At 36.7% G+C, this 19074-nt stretch overlaps 2 protein-coding genes across 2 annotated transcripts; both read left to right on the top strand.

Moving 5' to 3' along the window:
* LOC109712967 (nucleobase-ascorbate transporter 3) lies at window positions 125-5641 on the top strand. Its single transcript, XM_020236845.1, has 14 exons — window positions 125-391; window positions 1347-1444; window positions 1552-1728; window positions 2316-2416; window positions 2523-2598; window positions 2693-2752; window positions 3139-3323; window positions 3425-3521; window positions 3620-3706; window positions 3971-4029; window positions 4160-4251; window positions 4338-4415; window positions 4542-4702; window positions 5282-5641. Exons 1-14 carry the CDS (start codon window positions 235-237, stop codon window positions 5501-5503), a joined length of 1650 nt encoding a protein of 549 aa, XP_020092434.1. The 5' UTR covers window positions 125-234; the 3' UTR covers window positions 5504-5641.
* On the top strand, window positions 14843-18909 carry LOC109712464 (putative disease resistance protein At5g47280). Its single transcript, XM_020236036.1, has 5 exons — window positions 14843-15815; window positions 16291-16685; window positions 17073-17428; window positions 17541-17752; window positions 17880-18909. Exons 1-5 carry the CDS (start codon window positions 15077-15079, stop codon window positions 18710-18712), a joined length of 2535 nt encoding a protein of 844 aa, XP_020091625.1. The 5' UTR covers window positions 14843-15076; the 3' UTR covers window positions 18713-18909.

Below are 19074 nucleotides of genomic sequence, written 5' to 3'. Positions count from 1 at the left end.
GGTTATACGTTGGGCCAATTTTTTGCACTCGGATCCCTTTCACTCTCATATTTTACAATTTAGTCCCGAAGAAGCTATTTGGACTACTCACTCGCTTGTCCTCTTCCTCCTCTTCTCTTGTAAACTACACTCCACACTCCGGATACAAACAAAAAGTCGAAGCCCTTCGGAGAGCTCAGAGCTTTTAGCTGCACCCGTAGAAGAAGATAAAGTGAGAGAGAGAGAGGAGTGGTGATGGGAGAGACGAACCCACCTCCGGCCACCGCGGCGGCGCCGCCGCCGCCGCGGATTCAGGCGGTGGGCCCGCTGAACGTCGGCGCCGGAGCCATACACCCGCCGCGGGACCAGCTCAACTACGTCGAGTTTTGCGTCCACTCAAACCCTAGTTGGGGTAAGAGCTCATCAATTCCTTGTGCTGCTTCATGAACTACCCGTTCATCAGATTCTGTGGTTTTTGATGTGTTTTGCTCGTTTTCTTAATTGGGTTTTTTTTTTCCTCCTTTGGTGTCTTTTTGATTTAGGTTTAGTTTGTTGGTTTTTTCCTTTTTTGTCCTATGCGTTTTTCTTGCTTCTGATTACTGCGTTTGTGGTTTTAAAGCTGCTGCTGCTTTTTTTCCCCCTTTATCTGCATCATGTATTTGTGGTTTTAAAAACCCGGGTTTTTACTTTTTTTTTTTTTTTAACTCATGTAAAGTTAGTTGACCAGTCGAGTGTTACTAAATTATTTTATTTCCCTCGGGTTATGATTTTCTGTTGGTAATTTAATTTGCTACCAAAGTTTACTTTTTTTTAAAAAAATAAATATTAAAATTTGGGTGCTCCTCCTGAAAAAGGGGAATCAGTGCTAAGAATCTTGGAAAGTTGATACTTGGATTGGGTTTTATTTGGAGTCTTGAGATCTAGAGCTTTAAATGTCTTTTTTTTTTTTTTTTGCTGTACTCTGTACTCTAAAAACTGATTGGAGTCCTCTTCCAACCTGTTACAAATTTTAAGAGTTTTTTGTGGTAATAGGTATTTGAGCAAGTACCAGGTTTCCTGTTAGTTTTGCATCATAAGTTTTTCATGCTCAAAATCCTACCCAGATGCTACACAGCAGAGGAGTTAATCTTTTATCTGGTTTACATGAAGCGCAAATTCATGTTTAGCGGAATTTCGCTCTCCATATATATATGACACATGAACCCACAATCTCGGTCTCTCCGTGACTACTTTGATCACAATTTACATGACAGGAATTATACTCCTTTTCCAGTTTCCTATTTCATGTCTCTCAGAATTCTCTTATCTATATGAATGTTAGCAGAATGGATAACCTTCGTTTACGAATTGTTGGTTTTCATTTTCAGTGGAAGTAGCTGCACTTGCATTCCTGCATTACCTCGTGACGTTGGGATCTATCGTTATGCTCTCTACTCTTATTGTTCCTCTAATGGGTGGAAACAATGTAATTTCCTTGACAATATATATCCATTATATACATTATCATGTTGGATATTTTCGTTTGTAGATTCATCATTCGTCTCCATGTTCGCATGATATGATTTTTAATAGGGGGATAAAGCACGTGTGATTCAGACCTTTTTGTTTATGAGCGGAGTGAATACGCTTCTTCAAACATTAATTGGAACACGGCTTCCTACAGTGATGAATGCTTCCTTTGCATTCATCGTCCCAGTGATGTCAATAATCAGTGACTTCTCGTCACGTGGATATGATGATGAACACCAGGTAAACCGACAACAACTTTGTCAAGTTTGGAATCACTCTTACTACTATCGTTCTTTATATTTTAGTCTCTCTTCCTTGCTAATATTGGCTTAAGTCCTTGAAATTTGACATGTATTAATATTGGCTAAATTCCTTGCAATTTGACCTGTATTTTCATTTCTTCCTCAGATGTTCAGTTGTAACAATTTAGGCCCGAATTTCACTGTAAACCGTTAGACTTTCAATTTAGTCCTCATTGTTCGACGTTGATTTTAATTTCACCCCTAAAGTTTGAGGTTGCATTGATTTACATTCTCAGAGTTTTTTATTTTATCAAAGAAATGGCTAATGATGGTGCTGAAGTGGCGTGTGGCACTTTTTCATTAAGTATACTAAAGGGAAGACTTAATTGTTGTGCAGAATAAACTTCAGGTCTAAATTGTTATAATTGAAATTATTAGGCAGAAACTGAAATCAGGTCATAGTTCAGGGGCAAACTTTGTAATCATCATGAAAATCCTTTTGAGTCGAATATTATTTTGTTTGTGGTCCACAAACTTAATCAGCTACTTCCAGCTTTTACTGATCCTCCCTCAGGGTGTTTGCAGAGGTTTCTCCACACCATAAGAGCCATTCAAGGAGCCCTAATCGTGTCTTCATTTCTTAATTTGTTAATTGGATACGGCACTGTATGGGGGAGGTTCTCGAGGTACGGGATCATCATCATGTCTAACATTTAAATTTATATTAGCATCCATAGTAATATAAATTTGTTTCTTCGTACGATTGTTAACAACTAGTTGATGTTTCTACAGATATTTCACTCCAGTAGTTATAGTCCCTGTTGTGTGTGTAGTGGGGCTCGGGCTTTTTGAATGGGGCTTTCCTCAGGTATAGGAATTTTTTATTTCAATAGGGTTATTACAGAGATCAATTAGCTTCGAGGTTTAGAACGTTTTCGTATATTCACTTGTTATCTGTTCAGGTTGGAAAATGTGTGGAGATCGGGCTGCCTATGCTAATTCTAACAGTTGTCGTCCAACAAGTAATGAGTTCAAAGCATTACATTATGTACTTACACCAGGGAACCTCAACTTTTTGGGCTAAGTTTTAGTTTGGTCCCCATCGTGTATATTATTACAGTTTAGTCACTAACTTCTGTGTTTTGACGGGAAAGAAACATCCACTTAATCTTCGTCCAACTGCCAAAGCGATTTTTGGACTTCTAATTTAGCAATTATATGGGCAATCCTGTCTGAAAACCCAAGGAATTAAATGAAAAAATAAAATAAAATCAGAACAATATGCAAAGTTCAGGTGCCCCATTGTAACAATTTAAAGATCAGGGACCAAACTGAAACTTCCGGAAAACGTTGGGCAGCATTCATGCAACTTAAACAGCAGACTAACTGCTTAATGTTCTTCCTACAGTACATGAAGGGCATCCATGAGAGAGTAACCTTCTTGTTTGAGAGATACTCATTGCTTTTATTGATTGGAATAGTTTGGGCTTTTGCTGCTATTCTTACTGCTTCTGGTGCATATAACAATGTCCCTGATAAGACTAAACGGCATTGCCGAGTTGACAGGTCCTACCTTATGTCGTCTGCTCCATGGTATGATTCAAATGAGAATTTGTTGGATCCTATTTTTCACGGATATCAATGTAGAGTTGGTTTTTCACTTCGCTAATATTATCGCTAACGTGTGATTTTAGGATAAAAATCCCATACCCTTTCCAGTGGGGCTCTCCAATCTTCAGTGCAAGCCACTCGTTTGGAATGATGGCTGCTGTACTTGTTTCAGCTGTTGAGGTGAGTTTTGAAGCCCAGTATGCAATAGTGCCAATGCATTCAACTGGTTGCATATTATCAATTTTGGGGTGTCTAATCCTCCTTAAAATTTCTTGAAGTCAACTGGAGCACATTTTGCAGCAGCTCGTCTAGCAGGGGCTACTCCTCCTCCCAACCATGTACTTAGTCGAAGCGTAGGATTACAGGTTTGTTTTGTGAAGAAGAGTATCGACATATAGATCCCCCAAAAAAATTCTATTTACTATTTTTATCCCTGCACCATCTGAATTGTCCTGCATTCCCCTTGTCTTACGCATATAATATATTACTTTCAAATGTGCCCTCTTTATTAAACATTTTCTGACACAAGCATCTACGCGCTATGAATTGGACGACTCCCCAAATAAGTGGTTTTTCTTCTTTTAGAAAATTCGGTTTTGTGAATTATATATGTGAATATTTGAGTACAGGGCCTAGGGATTCTTCTTGAAGGTATTTTTGGGGCTGCAGCTGGCTCAACTGCATCAGTGTAAGTAAATCTATCTTTTCTGTCCATTTCTCTTGTATTATTGTTGTTCTCTCACAGATAGATCGTGATCTACTGCATTTTAGTTCCCAATTTTTTGAGATTGAGCCAAGTGTTTGAAATTGTGATACAGTGCAAATGTTGGGCTCATTGGATTGACACGAGTTGGAAGTCGGAGAGTCATTCAGATATCAACTGCTTATATGATATTCTTCTCCATTATTGGTATATCTCTCAGAAGCCTACTTGGTATAGTGATACCCTTCTTCATATTCAATATCCTCAACATCTAATAAGATCTTCGTTAACAGGGAAATTTGGGGCCTTTTTCGCGTCTATCCCACTTCCGATTTTTGCTGCAATATATTGTGTCCTTTTCGGGGTTGTTGGTGAGTTGAGGCAAATATTGTTCTTTCTCATCATTAAATAAGTGGCCTTAACATTTTATTGTTAACTCTTTGACCTTATCAGTGCTTTTTTTTTTTTCACTTAATTGCCACTTTTACCTGTTGTAGCTGCTGTCGGTATCTCCTTCATTCAGTTCACAAACAACAACTCCATGAGGAATCTCTACATAATAGGCCTTTCTCTTTTCCTCGGGGTGTCTATTCCTCAATATTTCAACGAATATACTGCTTCAGCTGGGCATGGACCAGCCAAATCTAATGCAGGATGGGTAAGCCATAGTTCACCAGCTTATATGAATCTTCCTTTATAAAAGATAAAAAAAGGGTGCTTCTCTTTCTTCATGTGCACTAGATGTATCAAAGCATGATCAGTCTTCTCTGCCTTGGAGCATACTTGAAGTGAATGAGCTAAACTATTCATGCCATTAAAAATTTCTTAACCAACTCTTTGAAATTCGAGTTATGGTTATCCATAGAGCAGCTTCACTTGAGGATGAACTATTCTGCACTGCTAGGTTTTGGTGGTTAAGGAGATAACCATTGGATAATCGAGTTATCACCTAAGTGCTATCAAAACTCAACTAAAAATCAAGTGAACATGGACAAAAATCAAATGAACAGGTGTTTTGGTTAGACCAAGTTCTTGTAACCTGGGAATAGCTGCTTCAGCTTTTCAAACCAACCCCTCGAATAGCATTACCCCTCACCTCATCTGCTATTATACCCATTATTATTACCATTATCTTTCTTTGTTCGAGATGAACTGGTGACCAGGGGAAGCAACAATAAACTTCTTCTGACCTTATTTCTTGGTTCTTACTTTCTCTCCTTTCTCTCTTTATTTTCAGTTTAATGATATATTAAACACGATATTCTCGTCCGCGCCAGCGGTGGCCATGATAGTTGCGACGCTACTTGATAACACACTTGATGCGAAGAAAACAGGCTCCGATAGAGGTCTCTCGTGGTGGATTCCGTTCCAACGCCACGGAGGCGAACCCAGAAACGACGAGTTCTACAGCTACCCCATCAGAATGCACAGATGGATGTTCTTCAATAGATACCCCTGAGAAGTTCTCTTCCTGTGTTAAAAAGAGTGGTAATTTATGTTCTATGTTTGTTGTGGATTGACTTTAAAAGAAGTTTCTGTTTTCGCACAGCTCTTTGGGAACAATGAGAGAGAAACATAGGGTAAAAATATTTTGAAACCCCCTCAACTATAGGCGATTTTGATTTGGACCCCTAACGTTTACTGTTCATTTTATGAGACTCCCTAAACTTTTGTTTGTTTTGATTTCAGGAATTCCATTAAATTTGATGCCTCCTTGGGCTATAAAGCAGTTAGATTGTACCAAAACTCTGTCAAATTTAGTGGAATCTCTGAATTATCTTTAGAATTAACTAACATTTAAACAAACAGAAGTTCACGAGAGGCCAAACGAACAAATAAAGTTTAGGAGTTTATTTCAAAATGGCCTATTTTTGAGGGGGGTGCGGGGCTGAACACATTTTGCCAATGTATAGTGTTTTTTATCTAGTGTTTTTTATCCGTAGTGTTTTTCATCTTGTTTGTAAAATACCGTCGCTTTTTTTTTTTTTTTTTTTTTTTTTTTTTTTTTTTTTTTTTTGTGGCCCTTTTTTCCGTTAAAGCTCGTGTTATGGATGGGAACATGTTAGTTTGTTCTGGTGTGCATAGGGGCCTTGGTTTGGCCCATTAATCGTTATGGAATTTAATGGGCCAAGTTGTAGTAGTTTCGCAGGGTACACAATAAAAGAAAAATAAAAGGCTATGGGCCCATTAATGGCCCATTATGGCCCATAAAATCCCATGGGCCATATGTTGTCATAGAGATTAGATGATGATGAATGTGGTATTAAATATATGATGCGTTAAGACTGGGAAAGAGGATTATTATAAATAATAAATGAATAAAAAAGAAGAGTAAGTCACGTGTTAAACTAAAATTTATTGCAATCATGGAATTAAACTTCAAAGCTATTTGAATTGGGTCAGTTTGTTACTCTTTAATTTTTTTTAATGTTTTTAAGGGATAATTTAGCAGTTAATTTAGCTGCTACGCGACTATTCTCTCTCACATTTTCTCGAAGAGGTGATTTTGCAACTAAATTAATACTAACAGCATTAATTATAAAATGGATTAGTAACCTGCTAGTTATGCAAATGATATGGTTAATTGATTCAGCTATCATTTTAATTTTTTCGTTGAAAACATATTTATAAACTTAACAAAGCAAATAATTGAAACGAAAAATGGAAAAATTAAATTTTATTACAAGTTTGGTAACCAGCATTCTAATTTATTTACCCTTAAAAGAGAGTTGAAAACGTATGCAACTAACATGAACTTCAGGTTGTTTGAAAATAACTATCTGATTTTTAAAACTTTTGATTTTATTGTCAAATTTTTCATTTTATTTGATTTTAATCTCTTATTAGTTCTAGAGAGCTCTTTCATAAATGCGGCGCATTTGTACATTCATATACCGCACCTTTCTCAGAAATTATTTTTACCGGATTTTTTGGTCTCTACCATTCAATTAATTGTAATTTTCTTTTACTTAAAAATTCAACGATTGAATTCAGAACATGAGACCATTAAAAAAAATTAAAATATAACGTACAAGTATCTGAATACAATAGATGAAGATAATTACTTTCTAAAAACTAGATTAAATTATTTAAAAGATTTCATGATAAAATTAAAATTTTTAAAAGTAGGATAAATTATTTGAAAATAATTCAAAATTTTGGGTACAAGGAAAGCTACATCCCCAAGATGGGGACAAAAAATAGCTGGAGGAAAAGAATACGAGTCCAAAGATTTGACCAATTTCATTTCACCACCAGTTAGGCATCTCTAGCCTTACACTACATAGCCGCCTTGATATCCTCCTCCTCCTCTTAGATTTACATTAGCCACAATAATAACCAAAATTAATGCCAAGTGTTTCCTTTTCGCAAAAAAAGATAAGAAAAAAAAAATAAAAAAAGAGTGCCAAGTGTTTCCCTTTCACAAGAAAAAGAAATAATAAAAAAAAAAATAAAGAAAAGAATGCCAAGTAGTTTTTAAATATAAAAATAGCTAGATATTCAAAATTTTTATTTGTTAAAATAGGCCGATAAAAACGGTGAATAATTCATTCACCACTTTTATCCTAATTTATATATTTTCTACATTCAAATTTCAAAAAATGTTAGTATTGGATACTAAAAAAATAGTTTTAATCTTTTGAAAAATATGGTGAATGATTTATTGAATTTAAAAAACGGTAATTTATTCATGGTATAGGTGTAGTTTTGTAAATAATTTTTTTAGAAAATAATTTTTATAATTATAGCACTTTCTAAGGTTAATAATAGAAAAAAGTTAAATGTTAGGTCATGACGTGTTATACATGTAGTGATAGTGATGCAAATGGATTTGGATTGGTGGAGTTCCCATCTCGATCTGCCCCGAATGAGGCGGCAAGTGAAAATAAAAAATATAAAAAATATATAATCCGTTTTGAATCCGCTCTGATCCGCCAAGTAAATGGAACGGGAGGCGGAAGATTCTTTTCTTCTTTCAATCCGTTCAAATTTGTCAAAAATTCGCCAAAAATACGCTACCGTCCTGCCTCGAATGAGACGGTAAGTGAGAGTCAAAAATAAAATAAAAAAAAATCTTTCTATATTCATTCCGTCTCGATAAGAAATAAAGTGGAAGGTGAGAAAACCCTTCTACCTCCGGATCCGTCCGTTTGTATTTAGGCAGAAATGGAATTCGTATGGCTGTGCCCAGAAATCAAAGAATACCTACCGGGAGTACGAGGTAGTAGCGAAAGAATAAATGATCGATGCAGACGAACGGAGTGAGAATCAATAGATCGTCCGTTCGTCCTTTCGGTAAACAAAGGAAAAAAGATAGATGTTTGTGTTCTTCTTAGCTAGTTTAGGTACCATTCAACATAACTAAACCTTCTTTGACATCTGTAGCAGCTCGAGGACGCAAGACATAGAGGTAGTTTACACATGAATGAAGGTGGGAAAAAAAAAAAAAGGAGAAAATTATGTGTGCGTGTGTGTGTGTACGTATAAATACATGCTGTTAGATATGTCTCGAATTCTAGTATCGCAAGATTTTCTAATCCTATTCTATTTTGATTATTCCATTAAGTTAAATTTAGATTATGCCTGATTTTATTGAGATATTCATAATCTTAGTGGATTTGTATTCCTAATTGTATTAGGATTTAACCACTATTATAAATATATCCTTTATACCATTGATTTGGTGCGAAAGATGAGAGAGGGAATATGGGTGTATTTTTTAGGATTAGAGTTTTGTGAGAGAGATATATTTTGTACACCACTTTGATTCTAATGAAGATTTCTGTTCCGTCTTCGCCCGTGGACGTAGGCCGTTGGCCGAACCACGTAAATATTGTGTGCTTTATTTTTCTTCTCTCTTTCTCGAAACTTTTGGTATTTTCGCATCCGACGAACTAGATTTTCTCGGTTTTAGTTCTAACACATGCTTGTATCAAAATTGTAAAATAATGCTAGAGGACCATCATGAATGTCATAAAGAATCCTGATTAATTGAATTTTCGAGTGGACCAAATTGATCTTTTAATTTTAGGATCCAATTAGATTACTTCGAGTAATGGCTAGCGAGCAGATCTGCTTTGTCAGAAAGAAGCTTAATTAATTTAGTGGACAATCAATAAAATTTATTACATTTTTTAATATTTATATTCAGTATAAGTGGCAAAGAAATTGGTGATTGCTACTGGAGGTTTCAAATTTGAAGCCGGATTACTTTATATTTTCAATTTAAAAAAAAAAAATAAACGAAGTCTGTAATATGCCGGCTACCTTTCTTTCAAAAAAATATTTATATTCAGCAATTTTTCTCTAAATAAATAAAAAATATTTACATTCAGTACTTTCTCTCACGTTTGAAATAAATTGGATTCGAATTCAGGACGTTCTATTATGATATTGTGTAAAATAATCATTTATCTCTAAAACTTAAGCTGCCAAAATATAATATTTTTAACCTATATATATATATATATAGAGAGAGAGAGAGAGAGAGAGAGAGAGAGAGAGAGAGTGTCCCACTATGATGTTTTTAAAATTAGTAAGCACTTAGTGTTTATAAATTTTTCACCTTTAGATCTATCCTTTGATCATTTTCACTCGTTCGATCATACTGTTCAACCAATGATCTATTCAATCATAAAATATTATTATTATCATAACCGCACATTTCTGAATCCAAGAGCGAAAGACTTACAAGCATCAATACTTTAATATTTTTTAAAAACACATGAGCTTAATTCCACATTATATATATATATATATATGTATGTATGTATGTATCAATTTATACCACCCTAAATCAGTAGGCTATGTGTGAAAGCGTTGTTATATGCCTGGTCATCAACTTTGACCCTTGACTCGAAAGGGCGGTAGAGGAGTGGTGGGGTTGCTATTGTTGACTCAAAGAAAAAAGAAAAGGAGGGAGGAAAATGTGGTGCATGCATTGGCATATGTGGACAAGCACACATAGATAGGACAGCAACAACAGAGAGAGAGAGAGAGAGAGAGAGAGAGAGAGAGAGAGAATCTTAATATTTGTAGACTTGGATGTGATGCCTCACACTAGTCAATTAGTGGGTGTTACTTCTAATCTTTTTTGAACATTTAGTTTGTGGGGCTTCTTCTAGATAACACTAATTGATTGAGAGAATAATTATACGGATTCCTTAGCTATGGAGGAATTCTACATTGTCACACTTGCATCACGTCATCAATAACAAGTCAATCACATTTCTTTTTTTCAAACAAAAGTACAATAAAAATATTTTTTTACAATCATGATGGGACATATATTCTTAAAAGCATTAATTTGATTAATTTGTTACGCCACGTCACTAATATACCCGTTGCATTCTAGAATTTTTCCTTAGCTATGAGGGCCAAATTAACTGATGATGTAGATGCATGGTGCAGTTGTGCATGCATGTTGATGAGTGTTTCTACAAATATCTCACAAATTCTCCTTTTTTTGCATTCTATAGATAAGACTTGAAGAGTGGCTCAGCTTTTTTTCATCTTAGCGGCGTAATTTACTGATGTAGATAAGCCAACTTATCAATAATATTTTGTAAATAACTTTATTTATAAATGAATGGAGTTTTAAAAAAAGATTGTTAATTCTATCTACAACTGTCTTAGTATATTAATTTTCCGGAGATAATTAACATAGATAGTAAAATTAGTTAGCAAACTTTACGGATCAGTTGATTACTAGTATTTTCTGTGATCTCAGAGGTTAAAATGTCCACTTGAGCCACTCCATATTTAAGCATCCCCTGATCCACTCCCTTTTTTTTTATTATTATTATTATTATTATCAATCATCATCGCAGCCGCCCTAGTGCGTGTGTACTGTACATAGTGGAATATATTGACAGGTCGCTTGATCAGGACCATGCATCTCAACAAAATGGCATGTTTACAATGTTGCTGTTATTGATCACCATCTATAAATGCCACATGGTCTTTGGGGCATTTAATCACTATATATATATATATATATATATATATATATAAATATATATANTAGCTAGATCATACTATGTCGAAAAAATTACCGCCATTATGATTATCTTCTGTACTAGACTAGTCCATATATATATATATATAGAGTTGGGCTAAAATACTAATGATAGTAAAAAAAAAAATTTTGCTATCAAATTTTTAACCTTTTGATTAATTATTTTTATTATTTCTAATTATTGGATTAAATATTATAACCCAGACCACTCAACTCTTGGGGGACCACTCAACACTAAAAGACTAATATCATCCTAACCTTATAATTTTTCATCCAAGAGTTAAAAATTTGATAGCAAAAAGAATCTTTTGCTATCAATAGTATTCCAGCCTAGTTCTATATATATATATATATATATATATTGGTGTAGGTTTTGTCGGTTGGAAAGAGAGAGAGATAGTCTCTTCAGAATCTTTCTGATGATGGCAATGTAAGAATCTAAGTCATACAACGCCAATAGCTTGTTATCTTGTGGTTTGTTTGATTAAATTTAGTCGGTAAATAATAACTAAATTTATTGATTGAATCTCAACATTATTGGTAAATTTTACGCTCTGTTCCTAATGCCGTCTACTATTGTTTACAGAACCACAAAGACGTGTTTATTGTTCACAGAATCTGAATTTTTACGCACCAAATAAAAATCAGTTTATAATTCCATCATCTAAGTTGTGGTTCGAGCTTCAAACTGTGTAATTCGAGCTGAGATTTAAACAAAGAATAGCTTGCATAGGTAGCATAATGTCAGAGCTAATTCTAAACTTTTTTTTATTTTGCATAATTCTGAATTAAAATTTCATGCCAATTGTGAACGATACAAATTTTTTATGTATTATTTCGTACGTTATATTTTCTTATCAGATCGATCTGAAATTGGTAACATCAAGCATCACTAAAATATCCCTAATCTAGGTAGAAGACTTTCTTGGTGACAATGAGTTATCACCTCCTTGCGTAGGATATAAGGATTTAGAAGGACAAAGCGATATTCTTGTAGTAAGCTAGAAAATAATTTGGTAGTAATTAACAACAATTGTTAACACCTGGCATTATAGGCTTCATTGTGGATAAATTTTATGGATCACGTCTGTAGACTAAGCGAATCAAAATTCAATACATTTGCGTAATTTTTATATATAGTAAGAAAATACTATCGGACATTAATTACTGTCGGCTGAGTGAAGTGACAGAATATGGTGATACCTAATGAAGGGGTCAGACATACTAGATTAATGCCTACAAATTAAATGAGTAAAAGATAAAGAATTTTCAGGTTATAAGATGCGAATCTACGAGAAAAAGATTTAGAAAAAAAAAAAGAAGAAACATTCTAAGACTCTCTTATGTGAAATGAACCAAGTTATTTCTTGACACCAACAGATTAAATCCAATCTTTTCCTCCCCAAATCTCTCTCCATCAACTGTACTCTAATCATATATTAAAGTTAGTAACTCTCCTTTAACACGTGCAAAACTAATGCGTGACATAATCTCTTACCTGCCCCTTGGCTTTATTTAATCTCATTGACACTGATGGTTTGACCCTGAGTATTATCCAATTAATTTTGTGTTATTAAATTGCCTGTAGTCCCACGGAATGTGGAGCCAGGATGTAATATTGCGAACTAAAATTTGAGAAATGTATTCTCGAATTATTGAGTTCATAACTTGATTCGAATCTAACAGGCTAGGAACAAAAGATCTTCTGATCCAACCATGGTTACTTTTTTTGGTTACTGCTTAGTATTGAAAAAAATGCTCTGAGAATTAAGTATGTTGCTCAACTAATGGTTTCTTTCAGGTTCTTGCAGTTACCAATGCTTTGCTGGGTGAAAAGAATCCCTAACTTTGTTTCCTTTTATGCTTTTTATATATTACTTTTACATTTTCGCTTTATTGGCATGTTTTGTTTTAGGAAAAATTTCAAAAACCCCCCCGGTGGTTTCATGCATTCTCACTTTACTACCCTGTGGTTTAAAACCTATCAATTTGCCCCCCTGTGGTTTCATTTTTATCTTTTCGAAAGCTTTTTCGTTAACATTTCGTTAAATTATATACAAAAAACTTCAGATAACCATCTATATTTATCGAATATTCACTTTAGTATTCTTTAATTTTAACTTTGTCACTGATTTAAGAAAAAAATAATAATAAAATTGATAACAAAAAGAGAAAAACGAAACCACAGGGGGACAAATTGATACGTTTTAAACTACAGGGTACTAAAGTGAGAAAGCACGAAACCACATGGGGGGTTTTTGAAGTTTTCCCTTTGTTTTAGTACATGAATCGTAACTCAGAAACTCCACATACCACCAAGGAGACCTTTCATAATCCTCATGCATCATTAACTCTGAATAGGTAAAAATGTGCAAAAACTTAATACGGATTATGAATCATTTTGAATTGCCAACCTAACTTTTTAAAATTTTAATTTTACTTCTTAATGTTTTAANTCATTTTGAATTGCCAACCTAACTTTTTAAAATTTCTATTTTAAATCTTAATGTTTTAATTTGTTTGACTGACTCAAATTAAATAAATTATAAATTTAAATAGTAAAATTTAAAATTTAAAATATTAAATAGTCAACTCAATATAATTTATAGGTCAAATAAAATTGGTACGTTTATACCAAATTAATGTAGGATGGTACTATGGCCGCCCATATGCAGTGCATGTTGTTGAATGCATAAACATTTTATTTGATATCTCTATTTCTTTTACTTAAATAAAAATATATAATTGATAGATAAGAAGTACAATTGTGTATTTCTCACAGCATATTATTTTTGGCTTTCCTGTCAATTTCATCAAGCCAAAAAAATTTATTGCACGGATTTGTGGGCTGTATTATCCCATTTAATAATATATAATATATGCTACGCAAAACACTATAGAAAATAAAAAATAAGCAACTAAACAATAATCGCAAAAAAAAAAAAAAATCTAACATCTAAATTAGTACTAATAACTCATTCGAATGCTTAAATATACTCTCTTTATTTAAAACAAGTACATATCCGGTGTCTGTTTCTTATTCTTTTTAATTTTTCATAGTAATTACACTTCACTCTAAATATTTTTCTTTTTTAAACAAATGTGTGTATAGTATGAGTAAGGCTGCTATTATTCTCTTATAAGTATAGAATCTTTGTACTCATAAGTTATTTTCGATGATAAAGCTTCCGAATCGACGATCCACTCCGTTAAACATTATTTAAAGTATTTAAAATTTTTAAAAAATAAATTTTATAATTTTTTGAAATCATAATAAAGTCAATCAAGCGGACATAAAGTGAACGGCCAAAATCGAACGAGGTTCTAAAAATGGATGATCGGATCCTTCAATTTAAAATTAGAGTTACTGATCTTTATCTAGCTAGTGAATAGAATTTTCTATCAAAAATTTAATCTATTTCAATTCTTTTATACTGTTAAACTAGCTAGTAACCCATATCGGCCGGTAAAAATTGTCAATTTTGTGATCTTTTGATCCTAAAATAAATGATGTCGAAAAATTATTAAATTTAATGTTTAAAAATTTTAAATGCTTTAGATAATATTTAACGGTATGAATCGTCGATTCGGAAGCTCTATCATCGAAAATAACTTATGAGTACGAGAGTGACAGTACGCGTAAGAGTATAGTGGCCAGACTCATATATAGTCTATACAATGTCATGGATAACATCACATCCGGATCCGAATTCGAACCCGACCCATTAACACGCCTTAACTACTCGCGCTACTCGCCCCCGCTTCTCCCAACACTCCCCGGGCATGTGTTGTCCCTTCTCTCTCTCTCTCTCTCTCTCTTTCTCGTTCGTTCCCCCACGCCTTCGTCCTCCTAATTACTTATATTTTCTTTTCTCTTTTGCGATTGCTACACGATGCTGCGGCCCCCGCTCAATTCCACGGCGATTGTAGAATAAGGGGAATAAAGTAAGAATAAAAGAAAGAATAAGAGAGGATTTATCCGCACCATCTTGTTATTCGGAACCCCACCGCCGCATGGATACGCTCTTCCCGGGGGAGGTGGCGACGGAGCTGTTGAGGGAGCTCGCGAAGGTCGTGCGACGCGCCTACGGGTGCCGCGCCACGGCGGAGCAGCTGAAGCGCGGCGTGGAAGCGCTTCTGCCGATCGTGCAGGAGATCCGCTACGCCGGGGTGGAGCTGCCGCAGCCGCGGCAGCGCCAGCTCTCGGAGCTCGCGGAGCGCCTCGCCCGCGGCCTCGAGCTCGCGCGCGCCGCGGCGGCGGCGCCGCGGTGGAACGTGTACCGGTCGGTGAAGCTGGCGCGGGAGATGGAGAAGGTGGAGCGCTGGATCGCGCGGTGGCTCCAGCGCCAGATGCCCGCGCACGTGCTCGCCGACGTGCACCACCTCCGCGTCGACGCCGAGGTGCGGATGGAGCGGATCGAGCGCCGCATCGACCACGTGGAGGCCGCCGCCGCCGCCGCCGCCGCCGCGGCTGCGCCTGGGCCGGTGGTGGGGGTGAGGGCCCCGTCGTCGGCGGCGAAGGGGGCGGGGGAGATGATGATGATGATGCAGGGGCTGGAGATGGGGGTGGTGGTGGGAGGAGGGGAGGCGGTGGGGCCGCCGATGATCGGGGCCGGGGCTAGGGTTGGTAACGAGCGGGTGAAGGAGGTGTTGATGGGGGGTGCGGGGTGGGGTGCGGTGGGGATTTGTGGGATCGGGGGCAGTGGGAAGACGACGCTCGCCAGGGAGATCTGTAGGGATCCACAAATTCGACGTACGTACGGGTTCACAATTCCCTTCCTCTTCCCCTTATAAAAATATATATCTCCTTTTATTATCGTCATATTTCTTATTCAATTTTCCTTTGTCTCTTCTTATCCAATTTAGGGTCTTGGGTTGGGCATTTCTTAATGCTTTTCTCTTTTTATATCACGTAACTAAAGGGAGAAATTTTCCTCTTTTATGTCACGTAGATGATTGGGGTGTTCATTTGTGTGATATAATTTACTAAAATCCTTTTTACTCGTGCTAAATGAAGCTTGATCTGTGCTATAAATGTTACCAGTTTTGCCAACAGTTCCTAGTTTGCCGATAATTATTCCTAACTGCTTTCATGATCTGTAGATCATAAATTTTTTATGGCTCTTATCCCTAAATAGATTTATTTTTGACCGAAATTTTCAAGTAGCGTAACCGAACCATTTTTAGTTTTCTTCTGATGTTATTTATGACTCTCTTTTTCTTTTCAGATTACTTCAACAATCGGATCTTCTTCGAGACGGTTTCGCAATCTCCGAACCTGGAGAGCTTGAAACTGAAGCTGTGGGAACAGATCAGCGGAAACATCGTTGTTGGTGCTTATAACCAGATCCCTGAGTGGCAGTTCAAGTTGGGACCGGTAGAGAGAGGGCCGATCCTTGTAGTATTAGATGATGTGTGGTCTCTGTCTGAGCTCGAAGAACTCATCTTCAAATTACCTGGGTGCAAAACCCTAGTCATCTCCAGGTTCAAGTTTCCCACCGTGATCCGCTATACTTATGAAATGGAAATGCTTGGAGAAGATGAGGCTCTGTCCCTTTTCTGTCATGCGGCGTTTGAGGAACAATCTATTCCTCCCACAGCTGATAAGAAATTGGTGAAGCAGGTACCAACCACTATCTTTATCTTTTTTTTGGTAAGATTATTCCTATATATCCAATTATGTGGTGGATCTGCTGGAATGATGGAAATAATAATTCGCTCATCTCCATTGAACTCCAGTTTTGTTCTTTTTTCCCCTCTTTTGCCGGCTCGTTTAATTCGTTTTTTTCAACTTATATAAAGACCTCTATGTAAATTTACCGTGGAAGAGATTGTATGGCAAGAACACAAAGATGGCATGTGGGATCGCCATATGATCCTCTACAAGGAGTTTCTCATAAAATCCATCCAATATATATTTAAGCACTTTCATCTTCTAGAATGAGTTAATTCGTTAAAACAAGTTGCTTTTGTTATACTGAGTATTTCTTTTTTTTTTCCTGAACTGCAGGTCGTTGCAAAATGCAAGGGGCTTCCTCTTGCTCTAAAAGTGATTGGCGCCTCTTTACGGGGTGAGCCCCCAAAAATATGGGCAAGTGCTAAAAATAGGTTATCTCGGGGACAGACCATATCCGACACCCATGAGAACAAACTACTAGATCGAATGGCCACAAGCATCGAGCGCCTTTCAGGGAAAGCAAGGGAATGTTTCCTTGACCTTGGCTCATTTCCAGAAGATAAAAAGATCCCCCTCGATGTTTTGATTAATATTTGGATGGAGATACATGATATTGATGACGAGGATGCTTTTGCAATACTACTTGAGTTGTCAAATAAGAACCTTCTCACTCTTGTGAAAGATGCACAGTATGTTTGAAAGAATTCATTTCAAATTAGATTGAATTTTGAATGTTCTTGAACTACCTGTTTCTGTATTTGATGAACTGATCTAAGGTTTGTTGCTGTGTTTACCATTCAGGAACAGAGGTGGAGATATCTATAGCAGCTACAGTGAGCTCTCTGTTACTCAGCATGATGTGTTACGGGACCTGGCTCTTCACATTAACAATCGTGAGGCTTTGAATGTTCGGAAGAGATTGATTATGGCGAGGAGAGAAGAAGCACTTCCGCGGGATTGGGAAAGGAACAAGGATCAACAGTTTGAGGCTCAGATTGTTTCAATTCATACAGGTAACATAGCAGAATTAAGTTCCGCATTTCTATGCTGTTCTCTTTCTTTCTCTCTTTTCTTCTTTCAGAGTATGCAATTACTTCTTTAGAAGAAACCCATTCAATGTGATTTTTTGGCCGACTACAGGTGAAATGAAAGAATCTGATTGGTTCCAAATGCACTTTCCGAAGGCTGAAGTTCTCATTTTGAGCTTTTCCTCAAGCATGTACTTTTTGCCCCCATTCATTGACACCATGCCGAACCTCAAGGCTCTGGTCCTGATCAACTACGGCACCTCAAGCACGGAACTGGGCAATCTATGGGCCTTCACAACCCTTAACAACCTAAGAAGCCTCTGGTTTGAAAAAATTAGGCTCCCGCCTCTACCAAGAACCACAATCCCTCTTCAGAACTTAAGAAAGATCTCTCTCGTGTTGTGTGAAACAAACAGCGGCCTTAACGAATCGAAAGTGGACCTCTCAGTGACATTTCCAAAGCTCTCAGATCTCACCATCGATCATTGCATTGACCTAAAGGAGCTACCTTCAAGCATTTGTGAAGTGCGCTCACTCAATAGCATAAGCATTTCCAACTGCCATGATTTGTACGAGCTACCAAGTGAATTGGGTAAGCTCGAATCTCTCGAAATACTTCGACTCTATGCATGCCCATCTCTGAAGAGGCTTCCGCAGTCGATTTGTCGGCTGAGAAGGTTGAAGTATCTCGATATATCCCAATGCATTAATCTGGGAGATTTACCGGAAGAGCTCGGTCACCTGACAAGCTTGGAGAAGATCGACATGAGAGAGTGCTCGCAGCTGAGGAATCTCCCTAGGTCGTCGTCCTCACTCAAGTCTCTTGGCCATGTCGTGTGTGACGAGGAGATGGCTCTGTTTTGGAAGGAAGCGGAGCGGAACATTCCGGATCTCCGGGTTCAGGTAGCAGAAGTGTGCTACAATCTAGACTGGCTTGTAGAGTAGCGGCCTCCATTTGATTCACTCCCCGTAGATTACGTGACCATGTACAACGATGTATAATTATTTTATTATAGTTTGGTTGTATGATATAGCACTTATGTAGTAACTTGTTGGCATAGAATCTGCAGAGACTAATTTCTATGAAATTATCCCGAGATGGTATAAGGCATCACTTATAGGTGTCTTTTTGTTTATCTGAATATGCTGTGTCAGGCCATTTGGTTTGGATGAAGTAACTAGAGTAATTGCACTTGAACAAGTATGATGTGGGAGCAAACTAGTAGAAGAGGCCAATTAATTACATGGCTTCCTCATTGACAATTTCTGAATAGGCGAAGACGTTTTCTGATACTTTAGTAATCATG

This window comes from Ananas comosus, linkage group 7 (genome assembly GCF_001540865.1).
Source record: "Ananas comosus cultivar F153 linkage group 7, ASM154086v1, whole genome shotgun sequence".
In the NCBI taxonomy this organism is placed as follows: Eukaryota; Viridiplantae; Streptophyta; class Magnoliopsida; order Poales; family Bromeliaceae; genus Ananas; species Ananas comosus.
This window is presented reverse-complemented; position numbering and strand designations above follow the sequence as displayed.